Below are 26,336 nucleotides of genomic sequence, written 5' to 3'. Positions count from 1 at the left end.
ATTTCCCCCTTATCATCTCTAATGTTGTATTTGTGCTTCCTCACTATTTTGATTAGACCAGCTAATGTTTTATCTAAATTCATGTTTTTTCCAAAGTATCACCCCTTGAATTCATCTTTCTCATATGGTGATGTGAGTGCCAGGTGCTTCCAGAGTGGCCTGCATGAATACAGCACTCCAGAACTCACGAAGAAGCAGGAATTGGGTCAGCTTGTGCAGCGAGAGTGAGTGTTCCCAGGGCTGCACTTTGAGGTTTGGGCTCTGCCTCTGCCACCTGCTGGCTGTGTGCCCCCACATCACTGACCTTAATGCCCTTGTCTGAAAAGGGGGAAACTAGTACCTTCTTTATAGGGTTGTTGACAGGAGTAAATGGGTTCATGCATGTAAACAACTGAGGACATGCCTAACACCTAGTCCATGCTCAGTAAATGGTAATCATTTAAATTCAGGGACAGCTTTGAGGATCGTGGTCATGGACCTCTCTTGCTCATGCCAGGAAGACCAGCAGGCACACCAGAAGCAGAGTGGGACATTAAGACATTACGAGGATGAGAGCTCTATGAAGACAGAGTGGTCAAAATGCAGAGAACACGGGGCTTGTGTGTACTGCAGGCATGCCTGGAGAGTTCTGAGAACACCTAAAATTCACCCTGGTCATGCTCCCTTTAGAAAGGCGACAAGTCAACATCTGCACAACATGTCTATTGAATCCAGTCCACATAGAGAAAAGTTAGGCCTGAGAATACGTAAGTTTCATTTTTCTGCAAGGTCTACTTTGCTTGGCACCTAGGCCATTGCTGGATGGAAGCAGGAATTCTGCTGTGAGGTGAAGTCTGGAGAGATCTCAGCGCCAGCTGCACTGCCCCCTCCCCCACCCCCGGAGTTTGTAGGGAGACAGAAGTTGATTGAACTGGAGTCCCCTGTTCCTTTCTTTCAATGGGGCTCTGTCCACTGCAAGACCAGCAGGTGTATCTCTGAGTATTTACTCAGAAGTTTCTCTTGGTAGGAGAAAATTCTACCAAGTAGAAAATCCCTTTACTTGAGTAGACTCATGGAAGAAGGCATCGCAGATTTAATGCTCCAACTAAGTATTAATTTTGGCTACTCTGATAATCTTGTGACAGCAAATGTGAGGATGATGTGGCGTTTATTCTGTCGATTTTAAAAGCATTAGAGAGATGAACATGCCAGGTCTAAAAATTAACAAGGATAATCTGGAGTGGAGGACTCTGGCTATTTTGATTTTCTGTCTAATTGGGAATTAGCCAAAGAATCTGAGCTCTTCTTCTAGAGTAAAGATCTTTCTGAGTTTTTGTTCCCCTGAGATGAGCCCATACCACCAAGACTGACAGATGTCCAGGGCATAGGAAGGGGTTGCGGCTGGAAGAGGAGGGACTGAGTTTCAGACCCTAGGCTTTAGCAGAAGTGGTGTCCCACTCAGATAACAGGGCAGGCAAGAGGGATGGGAAGCATTTCCCTCCCCTTCCTGAGTAAGGAGCTGGTCTCTCGGACACAGGAGGACACAGCTGCGCTTAACACCCTTCTAGCCCCTTACTTGTAATGTCCTCCCACCTCTTAGGATATCTTCCTCCCAGCAGTCATATGCTGACCAACTGCCCCCCTACAAAGCACCCCATTTAAGTTGGTCCTCTAGCCCTGAGTACCACATGCCCCCTTCCCTTAGCATGGCTGATCTCACAGAGATGCTGTGAGAGAGGATGCGATGCAGCTCAGCCTAACTCCAGCTAGTGCCTAAATGGCCCAACCTCTAACTCGGGAAGGCCTATTCATACTTTCCAAAGAGGATGCTCCTTAGCATGCATGGATCTCTGGAAGAGGGAGTGAAAGGAAAGGAGGACGGGAGGGAGGGAAGAAGGGATTAATTACTGAAATTAAGGTTGGGGGGGGGGTGACTGAAGTGAACACTGTGAGGTCCTAGGCCAGGTGGGATGGCAGAGCCGTCTCTGCCCAGAAATCTGCTCTCTACAGGTGCCGCCTGCAAGGTCGCTCATCAGATGGAGTGAGGATGGAGGAGGGGTTCCTGATAGCTGTTGTCCCATACAAGTGGGCCACATGTCAGGCATCATGTCAGGGCCCTTGTAGATCAGCACAGCCTCGAGCTGGGGAACAGAGGAAGGTGTAGGCATCCACTGTGGGTGATTTCCCTGTCTCTAAATTTGAAACTACTTTTTCTTTACCTGGGATACAGGAAAACTGCTTTATTGCAAGACCCTGATGTATTTCCCTCACCTGTCTGACCCCCAAATTAGGTTTTTGAACTGGGAACCACATGATCAAGTCTTTTCGGGGAGAGCAAATTTATCCTGTTATTATAGCTAAGGAGTTACTCCCTGATGAGCAGTTTGTTTTTCTGGGGGTGGGCACCCCATTGGATGTCCATCTCAGACAGGTGACAACAGGATTTTCCAGAGAGATGGAAGGTCAAACAGGGTGGGGAGATACCACATACCCCTGCGCCCTGAAGCCATGAAGCACCAGAGATTTCAGTACTCTTACAATGGCCATCCCTAACTTTAAAAACATCTTCTAGAATCATCTGCAACCTGATGCCTGTGGCCTGGCAGGAGATGAGGTCATTTTCTAAAGCACAGAAGCATGACATAGCTTGTAAATCTGAGCCCTGGTAGCACAGGTGTTCCAAGGCCATGAATCTTCTCCCATTTCCACTCCAACACAATGTTTAGTTTGTCTGTGAGTTAGAGTGAGGGAGGAAGTGTGGCCTGGTGGGCAAGGGGGCTTAATGTCTCCTGGAGGCCCTGCCGACTCTGTTCTGTCTCTAGTTCATATACAGGCAAAAAAAAAAAAAAAAAAAAAAAAATCCCAGGCTTTGTTCAAAGTGCAAGAGGATTGCAGGGTTACAATCTGACATACTGGAGGTTAGAAGGCTTTTAATTCCAAAACAATTCCAAAAAAAAAAAAAAAAAAAAAAACCAAACAAACAAATTCCAGTAACCCTGGGCTCATTTTCTTGAGGCTGTGCTAAGGCAAGAGCTGAACAGTGAGGATAGCTTTCATCAAGAGGGAGGCCTGCGTGTACAACGTGACAATTATCTTTTGTTAACAGTCTTAGGAAACAGGCTGTACTCCATACTCACTGTAAAAGCATTAAGGACCATAGGGAATCTAACCTGGCAGTAACCCAGAGGAGCTCCATCACCTAGCAAACAAACAGACTAGACCCATTTAGACACTACTGGGGGGCTGCCACAGGCTCTGCACAGGCAGCTGACGCGAGGTCACCTACTAGCCCTGGTGGGGGTGGAGGGTGAGGGTGGCCTGAGGGCATAGGAAGCCCAGGTCAGGCTCGCCCCTCACCTCAAGGCCTTCAGCAGTCCACCGGACTTCCAAGTCTACTTTTTGGGAAGAACACTTTCAGAGGCCCTGGACATGGCTTCTGAGTGGCAGACCTGCCTCGGCTTACTAGCCGGGCAATCCCAGGAAGTCCAAAGCCATCTCTGAGGGGCAGGTTGGCATCAGTGGTTTCTTCACCACCTACTGAAGATAGTGGGAGGCAGGGTGAGGCTTCTTCTTTGGCCTCACCCACCACTTGCTCTCTACAGCTTCCCCTATCTCACATGGTCTTTGGGGCACAGAGTAGGCATGGATGCTGACATCTGCTTGTGGAGCTCAGAGGCAGGCCAGGCCCAGGATGGCTGGGCATTTTGTAATAAGAAACCGGCCTTGCCTAGGAGCCAAGGAAGGGTCCCTCAGAGCACACAGGGCTCAAGGGGGATGTGCAAAGGCTGAGGAGGGAAGGAGGAAGATGGTGAGGGAAAGAATGAGGAGGAAGAGAGAAAGGTGGCTGGGTGTTGCCAGCCATGGCTTACACTCATTTCCCCCAGCAGGGCTGTGCCACACACCCCACCTGGAGGCCTCTCCAGGTTGGAAGTGGGGTGGAGGAAACAGTCAGGGCAGCTGAGGAGGGCCACAGGAAGGTGAAGGACACCTGACTGTGGCTTCTCTCAGGTGGCTATGTTACCTGATAGGAGTCCATCGGGGCTGGGCATGTGTGTGTATTCCAGAACCTGTCTGACTTACTGTCTCCATGGGACACACATGGCCCAAGAAGTATCCATCACCCAGGGGACATGGAATGAGCTGGGGGTGGGGTAGGACCCAGAAGGGAGGCAAGCTGAGAAGGAAGAAGGAAGGAGGAGGAAGAGTTGAGAAATGGGAGGATCGTGGAAGTATATAAAATAAGAGACATCATCAAGACACAATGTCTATTTTATGTCTGCTGTGAAAAATGTGGGGAGAGCCTAGGATAAGTGGGGGCCAGGGAGATTTATATATTTGTGCATAGGGAATTACACCTTGGGAATGCACCCCATGTTCATGAGTCTGGTCCACATAGCCAGGGATCCCACCCCCTGTCCCCAAGGCTCCAACAGAGCTCCTTCCATTCTGCTGTGTCTGGACCTGACAGAGCTCAGGCTGCAGATGGAGCCACTTCCAAACAAGGCCGCCTGTGCTCAGCAGGCTCTGCCTCTCAAAGGTTTACACTGAAATGCACTTGGCTTCTGCCCATTTCATTTTAATATCCTTTAGGAGAAGAGTTATAAACACAAGGCCAATGCCCTCAACACTTAGCAGGGTTGGGAGAGCTGTTAATACCAAGTTTGTCTATGGCTGCTCCGGGATGCAGGCCAGGCTCAGGTTAGTGACATTCCAGGCGCCTGAATTGGAAGTCCTTATGCAATCACAATCCTTCGTGACTTCTAGGGCAGTTTTGTCTGCATAAGGAATGCAGGAAAGGCACAGAGCAAAGGGATTAGCTTGAGCATAGAGCCTGAAACACGCCAGCTTCTTGAGCAGAGACACTTCATTTGTCAGAGGGCAATGCCTTCAATGGGCATTTAGCAAGCAGGCTACGGAGAACCCCCAAATGAACAACTTTTCTCATTAAAGATTCTTTAAAAAAAAAAATCTGTACTCTGCATAGACAGGTTTAAGCACAGGGAAACTGAGCTGAGGTCCTTATGCACTTGGATTTCCTGGGCATTTGGTGAAACATGCAGATTTGCTCCCAGGGGATCTGGCTGTGATTTCTGAACTTAGTGACTAAAGTCCAGGTCATAGTTCTGCCATCCTGGGTGAAAGCCAACTAGTGTGTGCATGTGTATGTGTTTGAGGGGGTGGCCTCCCTTTAGTTGTCAAAGATAAGTTCCAAACTCCCCCCTCTAATTCCCCCTTGCTGGAGGCAGCAGAGGCCTAGCCTAGAGAGCCCCCCAGCCGTGGGTGGGCTTTTGTTCCTGCTGAGGGGGCATAGGCCTGTGAGGAGGTAACAGAGGGAGGACATTGAAACACCAGGCTCCCTACAAGCCTCCCACAATGGGGATGCGCCTGCCTGGGTGAGGCCCTCGTTCCTGCTTCCAGAGGCACACTAATTTTATGCTTGGAACATGGGTCTTCTCAGCCCGCACCACATTCAGGCACTGTGGGTAAGAGCCAGAACAATCTTTGTATCTTAAAATGCTGGAGGAGCAGTCGATTTTCCATAGCCTTTCCTATAATTGCCATCAAGGGAACCAGGATTCTGATACATATGGTTTCCAATCTGGTTCACACAGTGGGAAGAGTTGGGTGGGGGGATTCTCTTTGCCTGTGTTTGTTTCTGTCATGCCCATTTTGATGGTCGGTTTGAGGCCTTGGGGACAAGGGCTGTGCTGCCCTTTGCACTTGCTCCAGGGCTTCATGCTGCTGCCCAGCAAGCAGCTGTTGTGATCTAGTTTCACTGCCCAGTTTCACTTAGCGCTGACTTGCCTTTAAGGCTTCAGTAAATTTTCTTCCTGATGGCCATTTCATGTGTTTTCTGATTCATAGAAGCTGAGCCTGAGAAGGGCTTGTCTAGACACCCTATGGACTCATGGGGACTGTGTCCTTTTTTGGGCAGAGCAGTGAGTAGACAATATAGTTTGACCGAAGTGGCAGGTAGGGAGAGTGGGCTGTGTTAGCTCACTTGTAAAGTGGGAGGTCATGTCCTGCCTTTAAGTTGTTGAAAGGATTAAATGAGCACATGCATAAGAGTTCCAGCACCTGCATACAGGGCCAGCTTAACTCCTGCTACTATTGTCACCGTTAACATGATCTTACCATGATTCCTGCTACCTACATTTCTAGCAACCAGTGCACTCGGCAGAAGTGACCCCCCTTCCCTAGTCTAAAGCCAATTGCAGCTCCACGCTCCTGGGGAAAGTTTTCTTCCATCTCTACACTCCTCCTATAGTTCAAATTCTGACTGGCAAGTCAGCTTGTGGGGTTCAGGCCACCAAAGGCAGAAGGGGAGCTGAGACCCTGTGCATGCTCCTAGACTGGCCCCCACCCATCTCTCTGGGCTGCCTCGGCTCTTCTCATGTCCTTCCTCTGTCCCAAATGCCACAGACTCCAAAGCAGGCCTAAAGGGAGGCAAGCAAGGAAGGAGAAGGGGCATGTGCAGCCCTTTTAATATAATATAAAGTCAAGAGCCTGGGTTCAGGGGCACCTGAGTGGCTCAGTGGTTGAGCATCTGCCTTTGGCTCAGGTCGTGATCCCAGGGTCCTGGGATTGAGTCCCGCATCAGGTTCCCCACAGGTATCCTAATTCTCCCTCTGCCTATGTCCCTGCCTCTCTCTCTGTGCCTCTCATGAATAAATAAATAAATAAATAAATACATACATAAATACATAAATAAATAAATAAAATCTTTAAAAAAAAAGTCTAGGTTCAAACCTGCTACTCCCTGGCTATGCACCCTTGGGGAAATTACATAATATCTCTGTGCCTCAGTTTCTCCACCAGAAACTGGAAGTACTTACACCAATCTCAGGGAAATACTGTGGGGATTAATTGATTTAACAGATGTAACTGGTTAGAACCATACCAGAATACACCAGGAAAGCATTAGTTGTTACTATTACTATTCCTGTGTGAGGTCACTGAATTCTCAAAGATCTTGTTATTACTGTCATTCTCAGTTACAATACACTATATTTAGACTAAAAAATGTAAAAAAAAAATATGGATTATCTGCTTTTGTGAATCATGCAAAGCAGAGTGGCCTAACTTTGCAGCTAGAGGGAAAAAACATTTCAGGACACAAGTTCTACTGGATCTGACCCAAACCATCCATTTATTAACTAGCTGAGATGCTGGCAAGCTGGAATCCTTCCAGGCATAGAGGGTCTTTGGGCCTTGGTCTCCTCTAGCTGTTTGGTATTCTCTTTCTTAGACTTCACCCAAGACTTCCCCATCCCCACTCCACCAGTTTAAATGCTCAGAACCCTCCAGTTGTCTTGAACCCACGAGCCCGAGAGGATGGCAGGAAGGATCTGACAAGCACATTACACACCTGCTGTCCAGGTAAGACATTACACGTCTGACCCTCATGCTTGTTTTGCCACACTCAGAGCCAGAAACATATGTGAGTTAGTTACCATCAATTATACATAAAAATCTAGATTTTTGCCTTCTCTTGAAAGAAGTGACAGTGATAGGCTAGAGCCCAGAGATCACTGCTCACTTAACAGGGCATGGCCTCTCCAGTTTGCTACAGTCCTCAGTGTTCTGTATTGTCTCTCTTATGTTACAACCAACAATAGCTGCCATTTCCAATTACGCTTGCTGCTCCTACTGTACTGTCAAGACTATCTGTGTCACACTATTTCTGTGGTTCCGAGAGACACGTAGATTTGTGACTTCTACTAGTCAGATTTCCGTCAGACATGTGTTGGCATCTTAACTGTCTTAATTATTCGCAATGGAAGGTTCTTCCCTATTAATTCCTTACTAAAGTAATTTTCAGTACCAATAACCTGGTCAAAAACACCTGCCAGCTCTTGGAAGGTTCTGTAGTTGATTGTTATATATGGAGTATTTCAGAGAGAGAGAGAGAGAGAGAACCCAAAAGTTTGCCTGCCTTCTCTCTCTATTCCTAGATAGGCTGCTCTGAAAGGGTCCTCAAAGCTCCAGGAGACCAGAATGAGGAGTCTGTAAGGCAGTTTGGACAAGATGGGTAAACCTCGATACACACTTCACCAGCTCCTCCCTGGACTGGAGCCCCTGCCTGGCCCTGGGATCTGTGCAGACCAGGCTGCTCACAGAGGTGCCCCTTCATCCTTGCCTGCCCGCCAGCCTCTATATCCTAGCCCAATTCTTGCTTCCTGGACCCCAACTATTCTGGATCTCAATTTTAGACCTGTTGGCACATTGGATCTTATTTTATTACAGTACATGATTATTTTCATCTTATTTGAATACACCCCTTGGTCTTCTTGATGATGAGTTATACTCTGTTTCTGAATATTCTGATAAAAAAAAGTCACTGGAATATGTGTTCTCCATCAACAGAGGCACACTGTATGCTCTGTGTCCAGAATGCTGGATTAAAGAACTCCCCAGGCTCATTGCTCTACCTATTTCATGGGGCTAAGAAAAACCATATGAGTCATAAATGGCAGCTTCCTCTTGGACTCCCAAAACCATGTAAGTTCACGCTGATGGAAAACCCAGTCCTGTGAAAGTCTGTGGGCTGGGATTCTGACAAGTCAGGTCTGTTGCCACAGTAGCACCACAACAATTTTTAAAAATAGATCACCTTTGAAAGCAGAGCAGATTTCCCTGTAATCCCATCATAGATTCTCTGGGGCTCTTAACAGCTCCGTTTGGATGAAGATTCACTGTATTTCAAAGTAAAAGATTAGAGAAAGGCCGAATAGGACAGAAACCAAAGGCCACTGGTGAAGCTAACACAGTGGCACAGCTACGTATGGCCATGTAAAGCCACCAAAGCTCGGCAAAAGATCGCGATGTCACAGCTCAGGCCACCTGCTTACCCCTCCTAAAGGCAGCTGGTTTACAGGCCCAGCAGCATGCCTGCAGGACAGGCAGAAAGCAGGCAGCAAGGGACGCCCACAGGTTTTGCACTCACCATGGTGCTCGGGTCTCCCAGAAGCGATGGAAGCGTGGGCGACAAAATGTGCGGAGACTGCTGCCTCCTCTTGAGAGGGGTTTTTGCTTAGCACGATGAGATGTGCCTGTCATCAAGGAAAGAAGAAACATGTCTGTGTTGGCGGCAGCAACAGGGAACTGTTTTTCCAGTGATAAGCAGAAAGCCAAGGAACTTCCTAGCTAGCTAGATGATTCTTAGGAACCTGGATTTTATTTTATTTTTTAAGATTATTTGAGAGAGAGAGAGAGAGAGAGAGAGAGAAAGAGGGAGAGAGAGAGAGAGAGAGAGAGAGAGAGAGAAAGGAGCAGCAGACTCTCCACTGAGCTGGGAAATGATGTGGGGCTAGATCCCAGGACCCTGGGATTATGACTTGAGCTGAAGGCAGGTGCTTAGCTGACTGAGCCACCCAGGCGCCCCAGACCTGGATTTTTTTAAAAAAATTTATTTATTTATTCATGACAGACATGGGGGCGTGGGCAGAGACACAGGCAGAGGGAGAAGCAGGCTCCATGCAGGGAGCCCAACATGGGACTCAATCCCCGGTCCCCAGGACCACACCACCACAGGCGGTGCTAAACCGCTAAACCGCTGGGCCACCCCCAGACCTGGATTTTAAAAGCATTGTGAAGTAGAGAAAGAAAGGCTGAGTCCAGATGGTTTGAAGCTGTGAGCAGGGCTCTTCCCTAAGTATATCATTTAAAAGTCTACTCCTGAGTGTGGTATCAGCCGAGGGGATATGAGGAAGCTGGGAGAAAGGTTTCAGGAGATGGGTTATGGAGTGCCAGTGCTGTGCAGAGGAAGTGAGCAAGCACAGCCCCCTGCCTGCCCTCAGCTCAGAAGGGGGACTCAATGAAGGTATTAGCAGCCTCTTCAGTGCCTGATCCAGCAAGACAATTGGCCTGCATCCTCTTCAAACTGGCCCATGGGGCTGCCTGAGCACAGAAAACAGCTCAATTCCTTGAAAATAAAGCCCAATTTAAAATTATTTAAGAGAAAAAAATAAAGCCTATGATCCCATGAATATAAAATAATGATAATCCTCTCAAAAAGAATACAAAATATGTTTCTCCAAATAAAAAGATATAAAATAAAAGAGAAAATAAATATATGTTGAGAAATATATAAGTATACAATATACAAGGAGAAGATATATACTCATTTGACTGTTGACATTTAAGTTTTTAAAAATGCTATTAGTAATAAGGTTATATTCATTCAATAAACACATAATGACCGATCACCTGGGGCAGGAGAGGCCAGGAGCAGAGTGTGGGCAGCAAGAAAAGGCCCCATGACTTTAGTGAAAATGCACTAATTCGAGATGGTAGGTAGTTCCCAATTAATTGTACTAGAGTACTGTGAATTTTAAAGGAGAAATGCCAGATTGGGACAGGCAAGACATACTAGTAGTAACTAAGATTCCTTTTTCACTTGTAGTATCGATTTTAATTCTCCCTCCTTTTTTTTCTTTTTTTTTTTTTTTTAAAAAAGCTTTTATTTATTTCTTTGAGAGAGAGAGAGAGCAAGAAAAAAAAAAAAGAGAGAAAGAGAGAGAAAGAGAGCAGGAGCAGGGGAAGGAGCAGAGGGAGAAGCAGACTTCCTGCTGAGTGTGGAGCTCATTGCAAGGGCTGGAGGGGCTCCATCCCAGGACAGATCATGACCTAGATGGAAGGCAGAGGCTTAATCACTGAGCTGCCCAGGCGCCCCTCAATTTTAATTTTCTTAACAACTTTTGCTATCCATGTTTTGTAGATGAGAAAGCTGAGGTTGCAGAAAGGGTGACTTGCCCAAGATCGCTCACAGCTAATAAAGGATGGAGGTAAGACTCTGACCTTGACACTCAGACTTCAGATTTGTTTTTTCTCCCACCTGGACCCCTGGTGGCAGACACCACCAACTGATGTCAGCACACTCCCCCAGAGAACCGATTCATTCAGCCTCTAGGAGCTAAGATTAGTCCTGGGGAGCTGGTCTAGGAGATAAAGCCACACCATTAGAACTTTCTAGTCCAGACCAAGCAGTGAGGTGGCAAAGTCATAGAGACTTGGTCCTCTCATGATCAGCTGAATACCATTTCTGAGTTGATAATCAGGGTAGATGCGAGACTGTCACCTCATTTGTCATATGTTAAAATTAACTGAGTTACTTGCTCTAGACTTTTTATGACGGGGCTACTCCAAATCAAGATTGCTGGTAATAACTTTAATTATTGTGTTAGAAAAACCAGAATTTCATATTCATAAATGTTAAGAATATCCTTCGTCTTAAAACTACTTTTATTATTATAGGACATAAATAAATTAAACAAGTAATTTTGGTGACCTCCCAATTAGTCATTATCCTCAATTTGGCCTGAAGCTTTGACTGGAAAGCGCTTTTCAAATAATGCTCACTCCAGAAAGTAATGACAATTGGAGCCACAGGGATAGAATCAAAGCATCACATGTTCAGAGTTTGCAGAGAGGACAAAAGAGAGAGGAAAAGCCTGCCCCATCCCAAATGCAAACTGAATCCTGTTTATTTGGTGTTTTCTCTGGTTAACTATCTCCACAATCAACCACTGAGGAGGGCACCCAGCAATGCCAGAAAACATTTAACTCATAATGTTACAGAGACTTTTAACACACAGTACTTTAGATTGGTTAAAACCCAAATTCAAGTTTAAAAAGATTTTGTATTTGTTTTCCACTCAGTATTATAATTCAAGGCAACGTCAAAGATAGGTATCTATCAAAATTATTTTCAAATGAATAATTACATGTTCTGAAAGTTCTGTAGGTCACCTTTTGCCTTTGGAGGCAGGAAGCAAAATCTTCCAAGAGCAAAATGCTCACAATATTAAGAAAGTGGATCCTGAGAGCTTAAGGGGGTCTAAATTTCAGAAAAATTTTCATAACCTCAATATTTTTCTGTGAGATACTAATAGAAGCAAACATTCATTATTCATTTTTCAGAAACTCAATCCCTGATCTAATTTATATTTGATGTTCATGAAGCTTCTAAAAACCATATGCTGGTTTAACATTAAGGGAGTAGTGGGCAGGAAAGGGGAACCATGATGTTTAAATTGTGCAAGATTAGCATCTCATTGACTCAGTAAAATTAAATTCAGTTTAATTTAATGCAGTCCTATTCAATTTACCTTAATTTTTAAATGTTTTCTACATACCAGATTGTGTCCTTCATCACTCTTGGGGCCTTATCATAGCTTATTCTGTGCTACCACTGACTATCCATCACCTCCTTCTCACTATCCATCTGCCCCCTCCTGTTGTCCCCTTCCCTTCTTGGCCAGCTCAGAGCTCACCACCCCTCACTGTTGATATAAAAAAATGCCCTCAACTTCTCTGAAGCATCATTTCAAACAGAAAAAAATGAAAAAGGGGGAATCATCTAAATATCCCTGAGAAGGAAAATGAATATATTGTGGTTTATTTATACTGTGATTTAACTCTACCTATGTATGTTAACATGGTTACATTTTAGAAACATTGCAGTGAGTGGAAAAGTAACTTGCAAAAGGTTGCAAACATCATGGCACCATTGAGTTTCAAGTCTCTGTTTTGAAGCAGAAAGCAAAAACAAAAACAAACCCAAAGCTCTTTCATTTCAAACAGAATCTTCCATGTTCTCTAAAATACAGAGCAGGTAAGGGTGGAGCTGCTCTTACTGGAGCAGGTGGAGAGGGCCTAGAGGCTCACCCAGCTGCCCCCACCTGGCTGCCCCCAAAAGATCTTCCATGGAACCCGAGGGCTCCGGGTGATGCAGGCTGAGAACCACAGCTCCACACCATACAGGAGGCCTTCTCAGGGAGTAAGTACAAAGGCAGTTGACAGAGCTAGTGATTAGATTACCCAATTTCCCAAACAAAACCACTGTCCACAGCCCTGGAACAACACTTTGCTTGCTAAGAGAAACAAATATCCCTGTTGTATACATCTGAGAGCAGTTAAGGACTAGTCATTAGTGTTAACAGAATTACAGGAGCCATGCTTGCCTCTCTGGCTTTTATGCAGGAGCCCAAGTAATGGGCCCTACTGGGGATGTGTGGTTTGACTGCATTCATTCCTCATCATTTATTAATCTCCCAGGGCTCAAATTTCTCCTCCCATCCTTTGTTGATTTCAGTACTTTATGGTGATGTTTATCAACTGTCATCTTGAAGCTGAGAGGGAATGTTTAATATTCCTAAATTTCTTGAGCTGATAGCATGTTGTATTGGGGGGAAAACAAAAACAAAAATCAAACCTTTAATATCCCATTTTGAGCTAGGTCCTTAATCGAAAAACCTCATTCACAAGACCAACCACCTCCAGCTCTGCCAAGGTACAGAGCAGCTGTTCCCTCTGGTCTTCCTAAGCATTTCTGGGGGAAACCACGGATTCCACCGCGCCAATCCAGCTGTCAAGAGATACAGCCAGAGCTAGAGCTGGCAGGCTCTTATCTAGCTGAGCCTGTCCCCTTGGATTTGTGAAATGTGTAATAGTTCTTGAAGAGAAAACTTGATGACTAGTAAAATAGTTCTTGAAGAGAAAACTTGATGACTAGTAAAAAGGATGTTTCTATTTATGCAGGCAGACCCCATTATGTGAACACTCAACTTAAAACATGCAGGGTTCTTGGCAAGGAGGGAGGGATGGATTCTTTTCCCATTTGGCAATAACTAGGGGATCACTGACTCAGAAATCTCCTCTCCCATAGCAAAGTGAAGAGTACACAAGTAGCTCAAGGAACATTTGCAGATGTAAACTGAGTCTATTTACCCTGGAGACATGAACACTCATGGGGAAGGCAATAGAAGTCTCCAACTTACTAAGTGTACAGCTGAGGGCTCACACTAGAGAGGACAGTCGGAAGGCAGAAACTCACATTGATTAAGCACCTACTTTTGTCAGGCATGGTGCTACGTGAAATACGTACACCTGCTTGCTCACTTAAGTCTCAGAAGGAGTGGTTAAGAGTGATGTCAACAGCCCAATTTGTAGATGGGAATATGAAGCCTCCGGGATTCATTTTCATATTCATATTAAGGTTTGTGATTTCCACCTGCATCCTCTTCTAGTTTAACATTTGGTTATTAAAAGAGTAGAAGTTATAGAATGATGATTTTCTAATCAAGGTAATGAGAGTCAGAGAAATAGTTGCTAAGTAGCAGACACAGCCCATAGGTTGAATGGGCTGGCAAGCAGGAGACTGAGCTGCCATATATGTGGGTCCCAAACGGGCTTCTGAGAACTTACTGCAGAGGGACACCATGATGTGGAGTTAGGCAGTGGGTGATGGATGGAGCAGATGTTAGAGGTGCCCCACGTGTCTGTGTGTCTGCTTTGATTCAAGTCAGTGCTTTTTTTTTTTTTTTTTAAAGATTTTATTTATTTATTCATTAGAGACACACAGAGAGAGGCAGAGACACAGGCAGAGGGAGAAGCAGGTTCCCTCTGGGGAGGCCAATGTGGGACTTGATCCCAGGACCGCAGGATCACGCCCCGAGCCAAAGGCCAACGCTCAACCACTGAGCCCCCAGGCATCCCCAAGTCAGTGCTTTAATTCACCCGAAGCTCAAGTTCCCTTGTCATTGGGAGGTATAAGCCTGCTGCATTTCTTTTATAACTGACCGGCTGTGCAGCTACATGGCTTTTCCTCTTGGCCTTGCCAAAGCTGGCCACTCCACCCTTCAGCTTCGGGCAGATGGCCTCGGACAAGACAGGCTCATGCTGTAGCCCAAGGCTGCCACTTCCTTTCATCTCCTATCTCTGGCCAGGAGGGAAACCTCTCATGGCACCTACACCACAGGGGTCTGGGGCAGCCAGAGAGCCGTGGCTAAGTGAAAGATGTTGCTGGGACGCTCTGAGGGCTGGGGGAGTAGATGAAAGGGAAATCACTGGGTATAGAGGGCATTCAAAAAAATGAGTTTCAAGGGCCCCAGACTAAGCCAGTTTCTTTTAATAGAGAGAGTCCTCAGTGGCAGCTTTCCAGTTGTCAATTTTAGCTCCTCCCAAGGGCTGGGGAGTAAAGGTCCTATTCTCTGTAAGGGTTAGCACCAAAATAGACATGTTGGGAACTTAGACTTTCGCCCTCCTTTTGGTTTTAAGCATGTGTTTTCTTAAAATGTAGTTAGATTTTTTAGATTTATAATCTAAAAAATACTGGTATATAATATTGAAAAATCCTAAGTGGTAAGTGAAAACATCCTCTCCCTTCTGTCTATGAGACTCCCCATCTTTTCTCCATCCCCAGTCTGACTCCTTATAGCTATCCCTATCAAGCATCCTATATGTTCTCTCAGAAATGCTGATATGCTTATACAAATACACACATATATAGGCGCATGTTCTTAAACACACACACACACACACACGTGAGATCATACCCTGAATCTACCATCCCCCAGAGCCTCCCCCAGCTCAGCTCCATCTGCCACTACCCTCTGGGCTCTGCCACACTGGCTCCTTCCCGCTCTCCTCAATCTTTGGGGTCTGTCAGAGCTCTGTTGGGAGTTCTCACAGCACCCAGTACCTCTTCTCTAGTGCATGTCACAGTTGCTATTCTACATTCATCTGTGTGATTATTCAGGTAAGGCCTATGTCATTCCCTGGGCTGCGCCTTGAGGGCAGGACCCTCCATAATGGTACCAGTATGGACCATTTTGCCTGGCACATCACAGGGTTTAACCAGTTGTTGACTGAATAAACATTCTGGTCTACATCTGGCTTTTTAAAAATAATAATGCACTTTGGGCATCTTTCAAGTCAGAACGTATACATACATCTCATTCTTTTCAGTGGTGCTATGGTGTTCCACCACATGGATTTCATAACCAGTCCCCCTTGATGGATTTTAAGAGTATTTCTAATTTCTAAAGGCTCACTATTGTCAACGACACCATTTCACTGCTTATACATCTTTGCACATGTGTACATATCTATCTGTTGGGTTAAGTTTCTAGATGTGAATCTGCTGGTCAAAGGGTCAATGCATTATAAGATATCAACTGTTTTCCCCCAAAGTGGTGTCAATCCCCACTCCCAGCAGTGTGTAAGGATGCTTGCTTTCTTGTACTCTTCCCATCATGGGGCATCATCAAACTCTTTTATTTTGCTCCCAGCAGGTGAAAAATGGCCTCTCCTTAGTTAAATGCATTTCCTTAATACCAAATGATATTGACAATTATTTTTGTATGGTTATTGGCCATTTGTAGTTCCTCTTCTGTAAACTGACCATTTCTGCCTTTTGTTTATATTTCTGTTGACTTGTCTTTTTCATCTACATTTTTAAAAATATTTTTTTATTTATTTGAGAGAAAGAGAGAGAACATGAAAGGGAAGGGCAGAGGGAGAGAGAGAGAGAATCTCAAGCTGACTCCCTGCTGAGCATGGACCCTGATGAAGGGCTTCATCTCAGGATCCTGAGATCATGTCCTGAGACAAAACCAAGAGTCAGATGCTTACCTGACTGAGCCACGCAGTCATCCCTCATCTAGATTTTATAAGAACTTTTTCTATATATCCTTTCTTTGATATTTATTTCTTGACTTTGTGATATCCTGTTACAGAGAAAAAGTTTGTTTTTATACCATCAAATTCATCTTTCTCTTTTTTCTTTCTTGTCTCCCTGTCTTTCAATCTATACCCGTATGATATGAAGAGAAAAGATATTATAAGGATCACCACTGGTTACTCCTGGGAGCAGAGGCCTTGGATGACTTGTAACTCATTTCTTTGTATTTTCCTGCATGGCTTGATTTTTTTTTTTAATATAAAGAGCATTATCATTTTTATGAAAAAGAACAGTTACTTAAAAAGAAACAGTATGACACCTGGATTTATATCATCCTTAGAAAACTTTTATAAGGCACAGAATCATAATTGCATTCTGTATCTTTTGTAATTTTAAACAGGAAAGGCTAGTATTTTCAGAGATTTGGGAAATTATAAAAAGGACATTATTAAGCAAATACACAGCCATGAACCAGAACCAATCAGAGGCGTTGCCATTTGCTGTGGCATCTGAAGCTGGCAGGAGCCCTGTGTGAGCACCTATCAGCCGTCACTTAGGTCTGGCTGAGGCTGATAACCTGCCCAGAGGAAGCTGAAGCCAGATTTTCTGACCTCAAAGCATTTGGAGTGACTGATAAATTAGTTCATGATACTTTGTGAATCAAACTTCCCCCAAATTTGGGAACTACTGAGAGGCAGAGCTACTCTGAAAACTGAAAAGAAATATATGCAATTCAACTGTCAAGAGATGGAAAAAAGCAACGAAGCTCATGTGGCGTTCATTTATACCCCCTGAAAACACACCCCCCCCAAAAGCATTCTCACAAAAATGAAATCCTGTGATTTTCCTTTTGGACAGGAAAACAAGGGTCTATTGCCAAAATCTGCCATGAGTTGTTTTAGGAACAATCCTGCCTGCAGGTTTCCTCATAGACCCCTCCTCTCAGACCAATGGGGGCCAGGGCAGCCCCTGGGACCACTGGCTTCTCTGGGTGGTGGCTCCAGGGGCTTGTTATTTTTCTCCACTTTAAAAAAGGGTTAGTTACTAAAATACTTTGGAACTTGTCGACATTCTACAGAAAATAAAAGGTCTTTTCTCTCTAGGCGTTTCTCTCACTCCAAAGGAATGAAGAGTGGAAAACTGGAGGAGAAAATAAACAAAACCCCTTTTCTTTGCGTGCACTTAATAAAAGGCTCTTAGGCAAGGGCTCTCATGGAGAGCTGCACCCATACCTTTCTGTATCTAGGTAAAGCTAAAGCTCTTAAAGAGGAGCCTTGACACATGTTTAATAATCACTGTTAATAAATAAAAGTAGTTTATGCTGGCAACATGCCGAATGGTTCACAAAGCACTTTCCATTTTGAACCTTTGAACAGTTCTGTGAAGTGGATAGGGTCTTTTGTATGATTGTGTTTTTTGTGTCTTTGTGTTTTTTGCTTTTTGTTTTGGAAAGGTTAAATGACTTGTATAATCACACAGCTGTCAAACAGAAGAATCTGGACTCCCACTCAGATTTTCTGACCTCACATCCAATGCTATTTCAACTTCACAAAGCTATCTCTCTAATAATGATTGGTAAGTATTTATTTAATCTAATAACCCTCTAATCTTTATTAACCTCAAGAATAAACAACAATAAAAGTCACCTATTAAACTTTACGGGTATTATAAAAATGAGTGAATTACCCTTTAACTCAGAGATATCCTTCTAATGTAAGATGCAGAATCAAATGTAGTGAAAGGAAGTGTTGAAAATGTGAAAGCATTAAGAAAGCTTTTGCATGGCAGAAAAGCATTATGAAGCCACAAAAAATATATTAGAACTAATAAATGAGTTCAGCAGGATTGCAGCATGTAGGGTAAACATATCATTTGTATTTCTACACACTAGCAATGAATAGCAGGAAAAGGAAATTAAGAAAAAACACTTTTGTTTCTAAAAGCGTCAAAAGAACAAGATACCTGAGAATATATCTCCCAAAGGAAATATAAAACTTATACTACAAAACATGATTGAAAGAAACTAGTGAAGAACTAAATAAGTAAAGATACCTTATGTTCACGTATCAAAAGCCTTAATATTATGAAGATGTTAATACTTTCCAGTTGAAATACAGCCTCAGTTAGTCTTTTTTTTTTCCCAGAAATTGATAAGCTTATCCTAAAATTCATATAAAAACATAATGAAGCCAGAATAGCCAAAACAATCTTAAAAAAGAGTAAAGAAGTTGGAGATGTCACACTTCTGGATTTCAAAACTTACCATAAAACTTGTACATGAATGTTCATAGTAGCATTATTCATAATATCCATAAACTTACTACAAAACAACAGTAATTGAGAGTGTGGTACTGGCATAAGGATAGACATATGGATCAATGGAATCAAATCAAAAGTCCAAGAGTAAACCCTTACATTTATGATCAATTGATTTTGACACAGGTCCCTCCCAAGGTAATTCAGTGAAAAGATAGTCCTTTTATAATAAATGGTACGGGGACAACTGGAAATTCAGATGCAAAAGAATGAGATTGGGGATCCCTGGGTGGTGCAACAGTTTAGCGCCTGCCTTTGGCCCGGGGCGTGATCCTGGAGACCCGGGATCGAATCCCACATCGGGCTCCCGGTGCATGGGGCCTGCTTCTCCCTCTGCCTATGTCTCTGCCTCTCTCTCTCTCTCTCTCTCTCTCTGTGTGACTATCATAAATAAATAAAAATTTTAAAAAAGTTATCAAAAGAATGAGATTGGAGTCCTATTTTACATCCTGTAAAAAATTAACTCAAAATGGATCAAAGACCTAAATGTAAACACTAAAACTTTAAAACTCTTAAAAAGAAACAGATACAAGCTTTCATCAACTTGAATTAGGCAATGGTTTCTTAGACTTGAGGCCCAAAGCATAAGCAACAAAAGAAAACAAGGATAAATTGGACTTCACTGAAACTAAAAACTTTTGTGTTTCAGAGGATGTGATCAAGAGAGTGAAAAGACAACACAGAATGTGAGAAAATATTTACACATCATGTATCTAGCGTCTAGTATCCAGTATGAAGGACTCCTATCAGTCAACAATAAAAAGACAAATAACCCTATTAAAAAGGATGGGAAAAAGATTTGAGTAGACATCTTTCTATATAATAGATCTATATAAACTGATGCAAAACATCATGAGTCATTAGAGAAATTAAAATCAAAAGCATGGTGGGATATCACTCCATATTCACTAGAATAGTTGAAATAAAAAGGACATAGTAATGTGTCTTGGTGAGGATTTGAAGAAAGTAGAATTCTCATGCATTGCTGGTGGGAACATCAGATGCTGAGGCTGCTTTGGAAAACAGCTCAGCAGTTCCTCAGAAAGTTAAATATTGTGTTATCACATGACTCAGCAACTCTGCTACCAGCCTTACATCGAAGAGGACTGAAAACACATAACCATATAAACACTTGTATGTGAATGTTCGTAGTAGCATTATTTGTAATTACCATAGAGTGAAAACAACACAAACATACATCAACTGATGAAGAGATGAACAAATGTGATCTATCTGTATAACAGAATACTATTTAGTCATAAAACAGGAATGAAATAGAGGCACCTGGGTGGCTCAGTTGGTTAAGCATCTGACTCTTGATTTTGGCTCAGGTCGTGATCTCAGGGTCGTGGGATCAAGCCTTTCACTGGGCTCACTCTGGGCTCAGTGGGGAGTCTCCTTGAGATTCTCTTGCTCCCTTTCCCTCTGCCCGCCCCCCATCTCATGCATGCACTCTTTCTCTCTCAAATAAATAAAAAAATCTCTCTCTTTTTTTTTAAAGGAATGAAGTATTGATACTTGCTAAGCATGGATGAACTTTGAAAGCAATATGCTAGATAAAAAAAGTCAGACACAAAAGGCTACATATTTATAGGATTCTATTTATATGAAATGTCTATGATAGCCAAATCCATAGAGTCAGAATGTAGATTGGTAGTTACCAGTGGATGAGTTGATAGAGGAAATGAGAAAGTAATTCATACTGGGTGCAAGTTTTGTTTGACGTGATAAAAATGTTCTGCAATTAGATAGCAGTAATGCTTGCACCACTTTGTGAATATGATAAAACTACCAAAATGTACACTTTAGAAAGGTGAATTTTATGGTATATAAATTAGCTCAATAAAAATACCATGAAAAAAATGCAAATGACAAATTGGGTGAAAATATTTATGACATATATCAGAGATAAAGGGGCTATTAGTATGTGTAATATATAATGACTTTTAACAGTTAAGGGAAATTATATAAAAATTCTATTAAATGAAAAAATTCTAATCAAATGATATGAAAAGAAAATTCACAAAAAAATATATTAAGAAAATGCACTGACTCTATGAAAAGATAGGCAATTCCATTTTACAGATTAAAGAGAGATGTTACTTCTTGCCTATCAGACAGAAAGTAATTCAAAAGCTTGACAGTAGGGGCACATGGGTAGCTCCGTGGTTGAGCATCTATGTTTGGCTCAGGTCATGATCCCAGGGTCCTGGGATCGAGTCCCACACTGGGGACTCCCCACGGAGCCTGCTTCTCCCTCTCCCTATGTCTCTGCCTTTCTCTTTGTGTCTCTCATGAATAAATAAATAAAATCTAAAAAAAAAAAAAAAGCTTGACAATAAGCTCTTTTGGAAGAGGCTGATGGGGGAAATAAGCAGGCTCTGGCATTGCTGATGGGAGTGTAAGTGGTAGAAGACCAAGGAAAGGCAGTATCCTGCAAAACTACCAGCATAGGCTCCCTTTGACAGAGCAGTCCCACTTCTAGGAATTTACTCTGAAGATACAACTCCAATAATATAAAAATTTATGTGTGTTAAGATTATTCACTAGAACATTATTTGTAATTACAAAATATCAGAACCGGGCAGCCCTGATGGCGCAGTGGTTTAGCGCTGCCTGCAGCCCAGGGCGTGATCCTGGAGACCCTGGATGGAGTCCCACGTCGGGCTCTGCATGGTGCCTGATTCTCCCTCTGCCTGTGTCTCTGCCTCTCTCTCTCTGTGTCTCTATGAATAAATAAATAAAATCTTTAAAAAAAAAAACAACAAAATATCAGAACCTATCTAAATGCCCAAACAGAAAACTATTTGAGAAAAACATAGTATGTACATAAGATGGATTATTATACCTTTGTACAGATGAATGAACTGCTATAAAGTGATTTCCAGAATATACTGCTAAGTGAAAAAAGCAAATATATGCACAATAGGTAAATAATTTGGTGGGAAGAGGGAGGGACATTCCTAACAGCAGAATGTCAGCTGATAAATGTGGATGGAATTGCAGAATGGAAAATCATTAATCTGCAACCACTGCAGTAAAGAGTGGTTTGGGAAAGATTCATTAATGCATGCCAAATGTAGAGAAAATTCGCAAAGGAGTGGTATATTTACACGGTCTTAGAAGTGATCTCTCTACAGAATGCTTATTGGCTGCAAGGGGAACAAAAGATACCATATGGTGAGGAATCACTGTGATTGGGTGATAAATTTAAAGTCACTAATGAAGGACAGGTGGATGTTACAGGCTTCCAGATGTACTCCTCTAAGAAATACAGTATCCTTTGTAGTATTCTAGCTGGGCATGCACTGGCCAAATCTAGTCAAGAGAAAATATCAGACAAACCCAAACTGAGGTACAGTCTATGAAACGACTGGCCTGTATTCTTCAAAAATTTCAATGTCAAAAGAGACAAAGACAAGCTGAGAAACTGTTCTAGATTAAAGACCAGAGGCATGGGATCCCTGGGTGGCGCAGCGGTTTAGCGCCTGCCTTTGGCCCAGGGCGCGATCCTGGAGACCCGGGATCGAATCCCACGTCGGGCTCCCGGTGCATGGGGCCTGCTTCTCCCTCTGCCTGTGTCTCTGCCTCTCTCTCTCTCTCTCTGTGACTATCATAAATAAATAAAATTTAAAAAAAAAAAAAAAAAGACCAGAGGCATATTGACTAAATATAACACATGATCCTGGACTGGATCTTTTATTGGAGGGAAAAAAAACTGCCATAAAGGACAGTATTGGGACAACTGACAAAATAGAATATAGCCTCTACCAGTATGAACATTCCCGAATTTGGTAACTGTATTGTGATTACCTAAGAGACTATCTTTGTTAAGTAATCAGGGATAGAAGGACATGGTATATTCAAATACTTTCAGATGGTTAAAATACGTAAATAGTTACCACTCTGCACATACATATGCATGCATGTGTGTCTATATAGATAGATAGGGAGAACAAATCTGAGTGGGGGGGGAACCCGGGTTCAGTTGGTTGAGCTTCTGACTCTTGGTTTTGGCTTATGTCATGATATCTGGGTTATGAGATCGAGCCCAGCTCGGGCTCCATGATCAGTGGAGAGTCAGCTTGAGATTCTCTCCCTCTCCCTCTGCTCGCTCTCTCTCTCTCTCTCTCTCTCTCTCTCTCTGTCTCTCTTTCAAGCAAATAAATCAATCTTTAAAAAAAGTAAAATGGTGAATCTGGGCACCAAAACAAGAGGCACTATTTAACCCATTTTCCATTCGCAGAGTGCCAAGGCTCCCAGGAGTGATAAGGCCTAATACACTGGAAGGGAGAATCCCTTTGATGATTTATTCCCCTAAGCCAGTGCTTCCTAAACCATGGCCCAGGGAACACTAATGTCTCATAGTCTCAATTCACAATCCACACTGATATCTTAAATGTACTGTAAAACCATGTGTTAGAGAGATCTGTTTGGTCTTAACTTAATAGTTCCCAAATTTATTTAATCACAAACATCTTTTCTAGGAAGACCTATGAATTCTTGTGAGATGTGTGAGATGCTAGTATCCTATGGAACACAGTTTGGGAAATGCTTTTCTAAACCAAATTTGAATTTGGAATGCATACTGTTGGGTCTTCAAAACCACCTATCTTTTATTCCAGTGGATTTTGTTATGGGTAATGACCCTGCCTGGGGGACTCTGAGCATATTATTACTTGATATATTTCTTTGAACTTTAGAAACTGGTACAGTAAAGATTGTGCTGAGATTTTAAGGGCAGAGCTGGATAGTGTCAGGAAACATTTAGGAAAACTGGACTAAGGAAAAAATTTTAAATTAAATTTGAGACTATATTCTATAACATGGAAGTAAAACAGTATAAAAGAGTTGGCAAGGTTGGTATGAAACTTGTTCAATTAAGAACAAAGATAAACCAACTTCTGGTGGTGAGGTGAATCAAAATAACCGTTTGGCAGAATGTCAATCTGAATAAAAAATGATAAAATATTCACATCTTTCCTCCTAGTGGTTTAATGTCTGGTAATTTATACTAGCAAATAATCAAAGAAAAAAACTTTTTGTGTAAGAATAGTCATAATTATGGATACTAACAAAAAATGGCAAGCCCACCAAGTATTCTTGAACTCAGGATATGGTCTCACTAGCCACACAGTGACCTTAGCCAGAAACCTGGCCCAAGGTGGGACTCCGCCTCCTTCACTTCCTTAACTCCTATGCCCACTGTTTCTACCCTCTACACATCTATCAAGTCTGTCTACATTCTTTACCCCCTTGATACCACGAGTCCAGGTGTCATCATCTCCTACATGGCCGGCTGTGGCTGTCTCCTGATACTTCCCTGATTACTTCTTTGCCATCTAGTCCATTCTCCATACTGCAGAATGACCCTTCTGGACTGATAATCCTATGAGGTCTGTCTTCGTGCTTGAAAACCTTTAACTTCCCTTAGGATGAAGCTCAAATTCCTTAGCATGACTTTCAACACCCTACTTGAAAGATACCAATCTACTGCCTTCACCATTCCCACTGCCCAGGCAGTTCCCTTAAATCAAGGTGCGTCTCACCTCCAGACCTTTGCACATGCTCTTCCCTCTGCCTGGGCTGGCTTTCCTCACCTCTTAGTACTTTGTGAAATGGATACCTATAATTAACAACTCAGGAAACAAGAGATGTTGGTGAGGTCTCAGAGAAAGGGGAACCCTCTTATACTGTTGGTGGGAATGCAAACTGGAATAGCCACTCTGGAAAGGAGAGGTTCCTCAAAAAGTTAAAAATAGAGCTACCCTATGACCCAGCAATTGCACTACTAGGTATTTACTCCAAAAGATAAATAAATAGTGATTCTAAGGGGTACATGCACCCCAATGTTTACAGCAGCACTATCAACAATAGCTAAAATATGGAAAGAGCCCAGATATCCATTGACAGATGAATGAATAAAGATGTGGTGTGTATATGTATACACACACACACACACACACACACACACACACACACACACACAAGAGGCACTCTTTAACCCTGAGTAATGGAATATTACTCAGCCATCAAAAACAATGAAGTCTTGCCATTTGCAGCGCCCTGGATAGAACTAGCGGGTATTGTACTAAGTGAAATAAGTCAGTCTGAGAAAGACAATACCATTTGATTTCACTTATATGTGGCTTTTAAGAAACAAAAAGATGAACACAGTAGAAGGGAAGGAGAAATAAAATAAGATTAAAAAACAGAGAGGGAGGTAAACCATAAGAGACTCTTAACTCTAGGAAACAGACTAAAGGTTGCTTGGAGGGCAGGTTCTGAGGGATGATGTAACTGGGTGATGGGCATTAAGGAGGGCATGTGATGTGATGAGCACTGGGTGTTATACACAACTGATGAATCACTAAATTCTACCCCAGAAATTAATAATATGCTATATGTTAACTAAATTGAATTTAAGTGAAAAAATTTAAAAAGTAGGTACTTGTGTTTATTACCTTTGCTTCCTTACATCTCCTTCACCATATAATCTGGTTTCTGCCTCATCATTGCCCCAATGTTTCCCTCAACCAAATCATCAAGGAAAGAAAAAGGAAAGGAAGGAGGGGAATTTTTAAAATCCTTTGTAGCACCATATATCAGGCACTGTGCTAAGCACTTTATGAATAATCATTCATTTATCCTCCCAACAGCTCCATGTCCTTCACAACAGCAAATGGTATCACAAGACAGAAGATACCACTTCCACTTTTACTTTTATTCATGTTTTTCCGCCAGATTCTTCTCTGCTTTCTTTGCCAGGTTATCCTTCTTGACTTGACCAATGAATACTTAAGTTACTCAAGGCTCTGTTATGTCCTTTTATATTCTTGTTCAATAACCCCCCCTGGGTGATCACATCCTCTCCCAAGGCAGCTATGCATACAAATAGATGACTTCCTGACCTCTTTTCTGAGCTCCAGTCCTGATTATCTAACTGACTTAGCTGTCATTTTCATCTGTACGGGCATCTCAAGCTTGCCATCGAAACCTGAGCTTACCATCTCTCCATCACCTATCACACCTGCTCCCCAACTCCCTACTGTACCTGGCACAAACATCCACACAGTTGTTTAGACCAGAAACCCAGGAGTCATCATTGATTCTTCCCCATACCTTCTTTCACCACATACAATCTATCTCTATATCTCATTAATTCTGCCTCATATATCTTCGTCAAACCCATCTGCTTCTCTTCATCCTTGCTATCATCATCCTGTCCAAGTCACCATCATCTTCAGCTTTCCTATTTGGACAGTCTCGTAACCAACCAGAATAATCTTTCTAAAAACTACTGGGTTTGAATCTGGGCTATGCCATTTATTGGCACTGATAGTACTCCTGGGAGTATCACTCAACCTTTCTAATTCTTGACTTCCTTATCTATAAATTGGAAATAAGAATATGTCACAGGGAGATAGTAATTAAAAGAAATAATCCAGATAGCAAGACAGAAAAGGACATTTTAGTAAACTATAGATGGGCATACAAATGGTTGGACAAATTTAAAAAGAAAGAGTAATGCAGAACTTGCCATCACATGTCATTGCATCTCACTTGAAATAACAAG

At 42.8% G+C, this 26,336-nt stretch overlaps 1 protein-coding gene across 4 annotated transcripts in view; it reads right to left on the bottom strand.

Moving 5' to 3' along the window:
* TTC23 (tetratricopeptide repeat domain 23) overlaps positions 1-26,336 on the bottom strand; it is a 96,547-nt gene that overhangs the window by 21,989 nt on the left and 48,222 nt on the right. For all 4 annotated transcript variants that reach the window (XM_026001648.2, XM_026001643.2, XM_026001652.2 and 1 more), the window contains exon 7: positions 8,927-9,032. In XM_026001648.2, coding sequence (XP_025857433.2) covers positions 8,927-9,032 — 106 coding nt within the window. The remainder of the gene's footprint in view (positions 1-8,926; positions 9,033-26,336) is intronic.

This window comes from Vulpes vulpes, chromosome 14, assembly GCF_048418805.1.
Source record: "Vulpes vulpes isolate BD-2025 chromosome 14, VulVul3, whole genome shotgun sequence".
NCBI classification, from domain to species: Eukaryota; Metazoa; Chordata; class Mammalia; order Carnivora; family Canidae; genus Vulpes; species Vulpes vulpes.
This window is presented reverse-complemented; position numbering and strand designations above follow the sequence as displayed.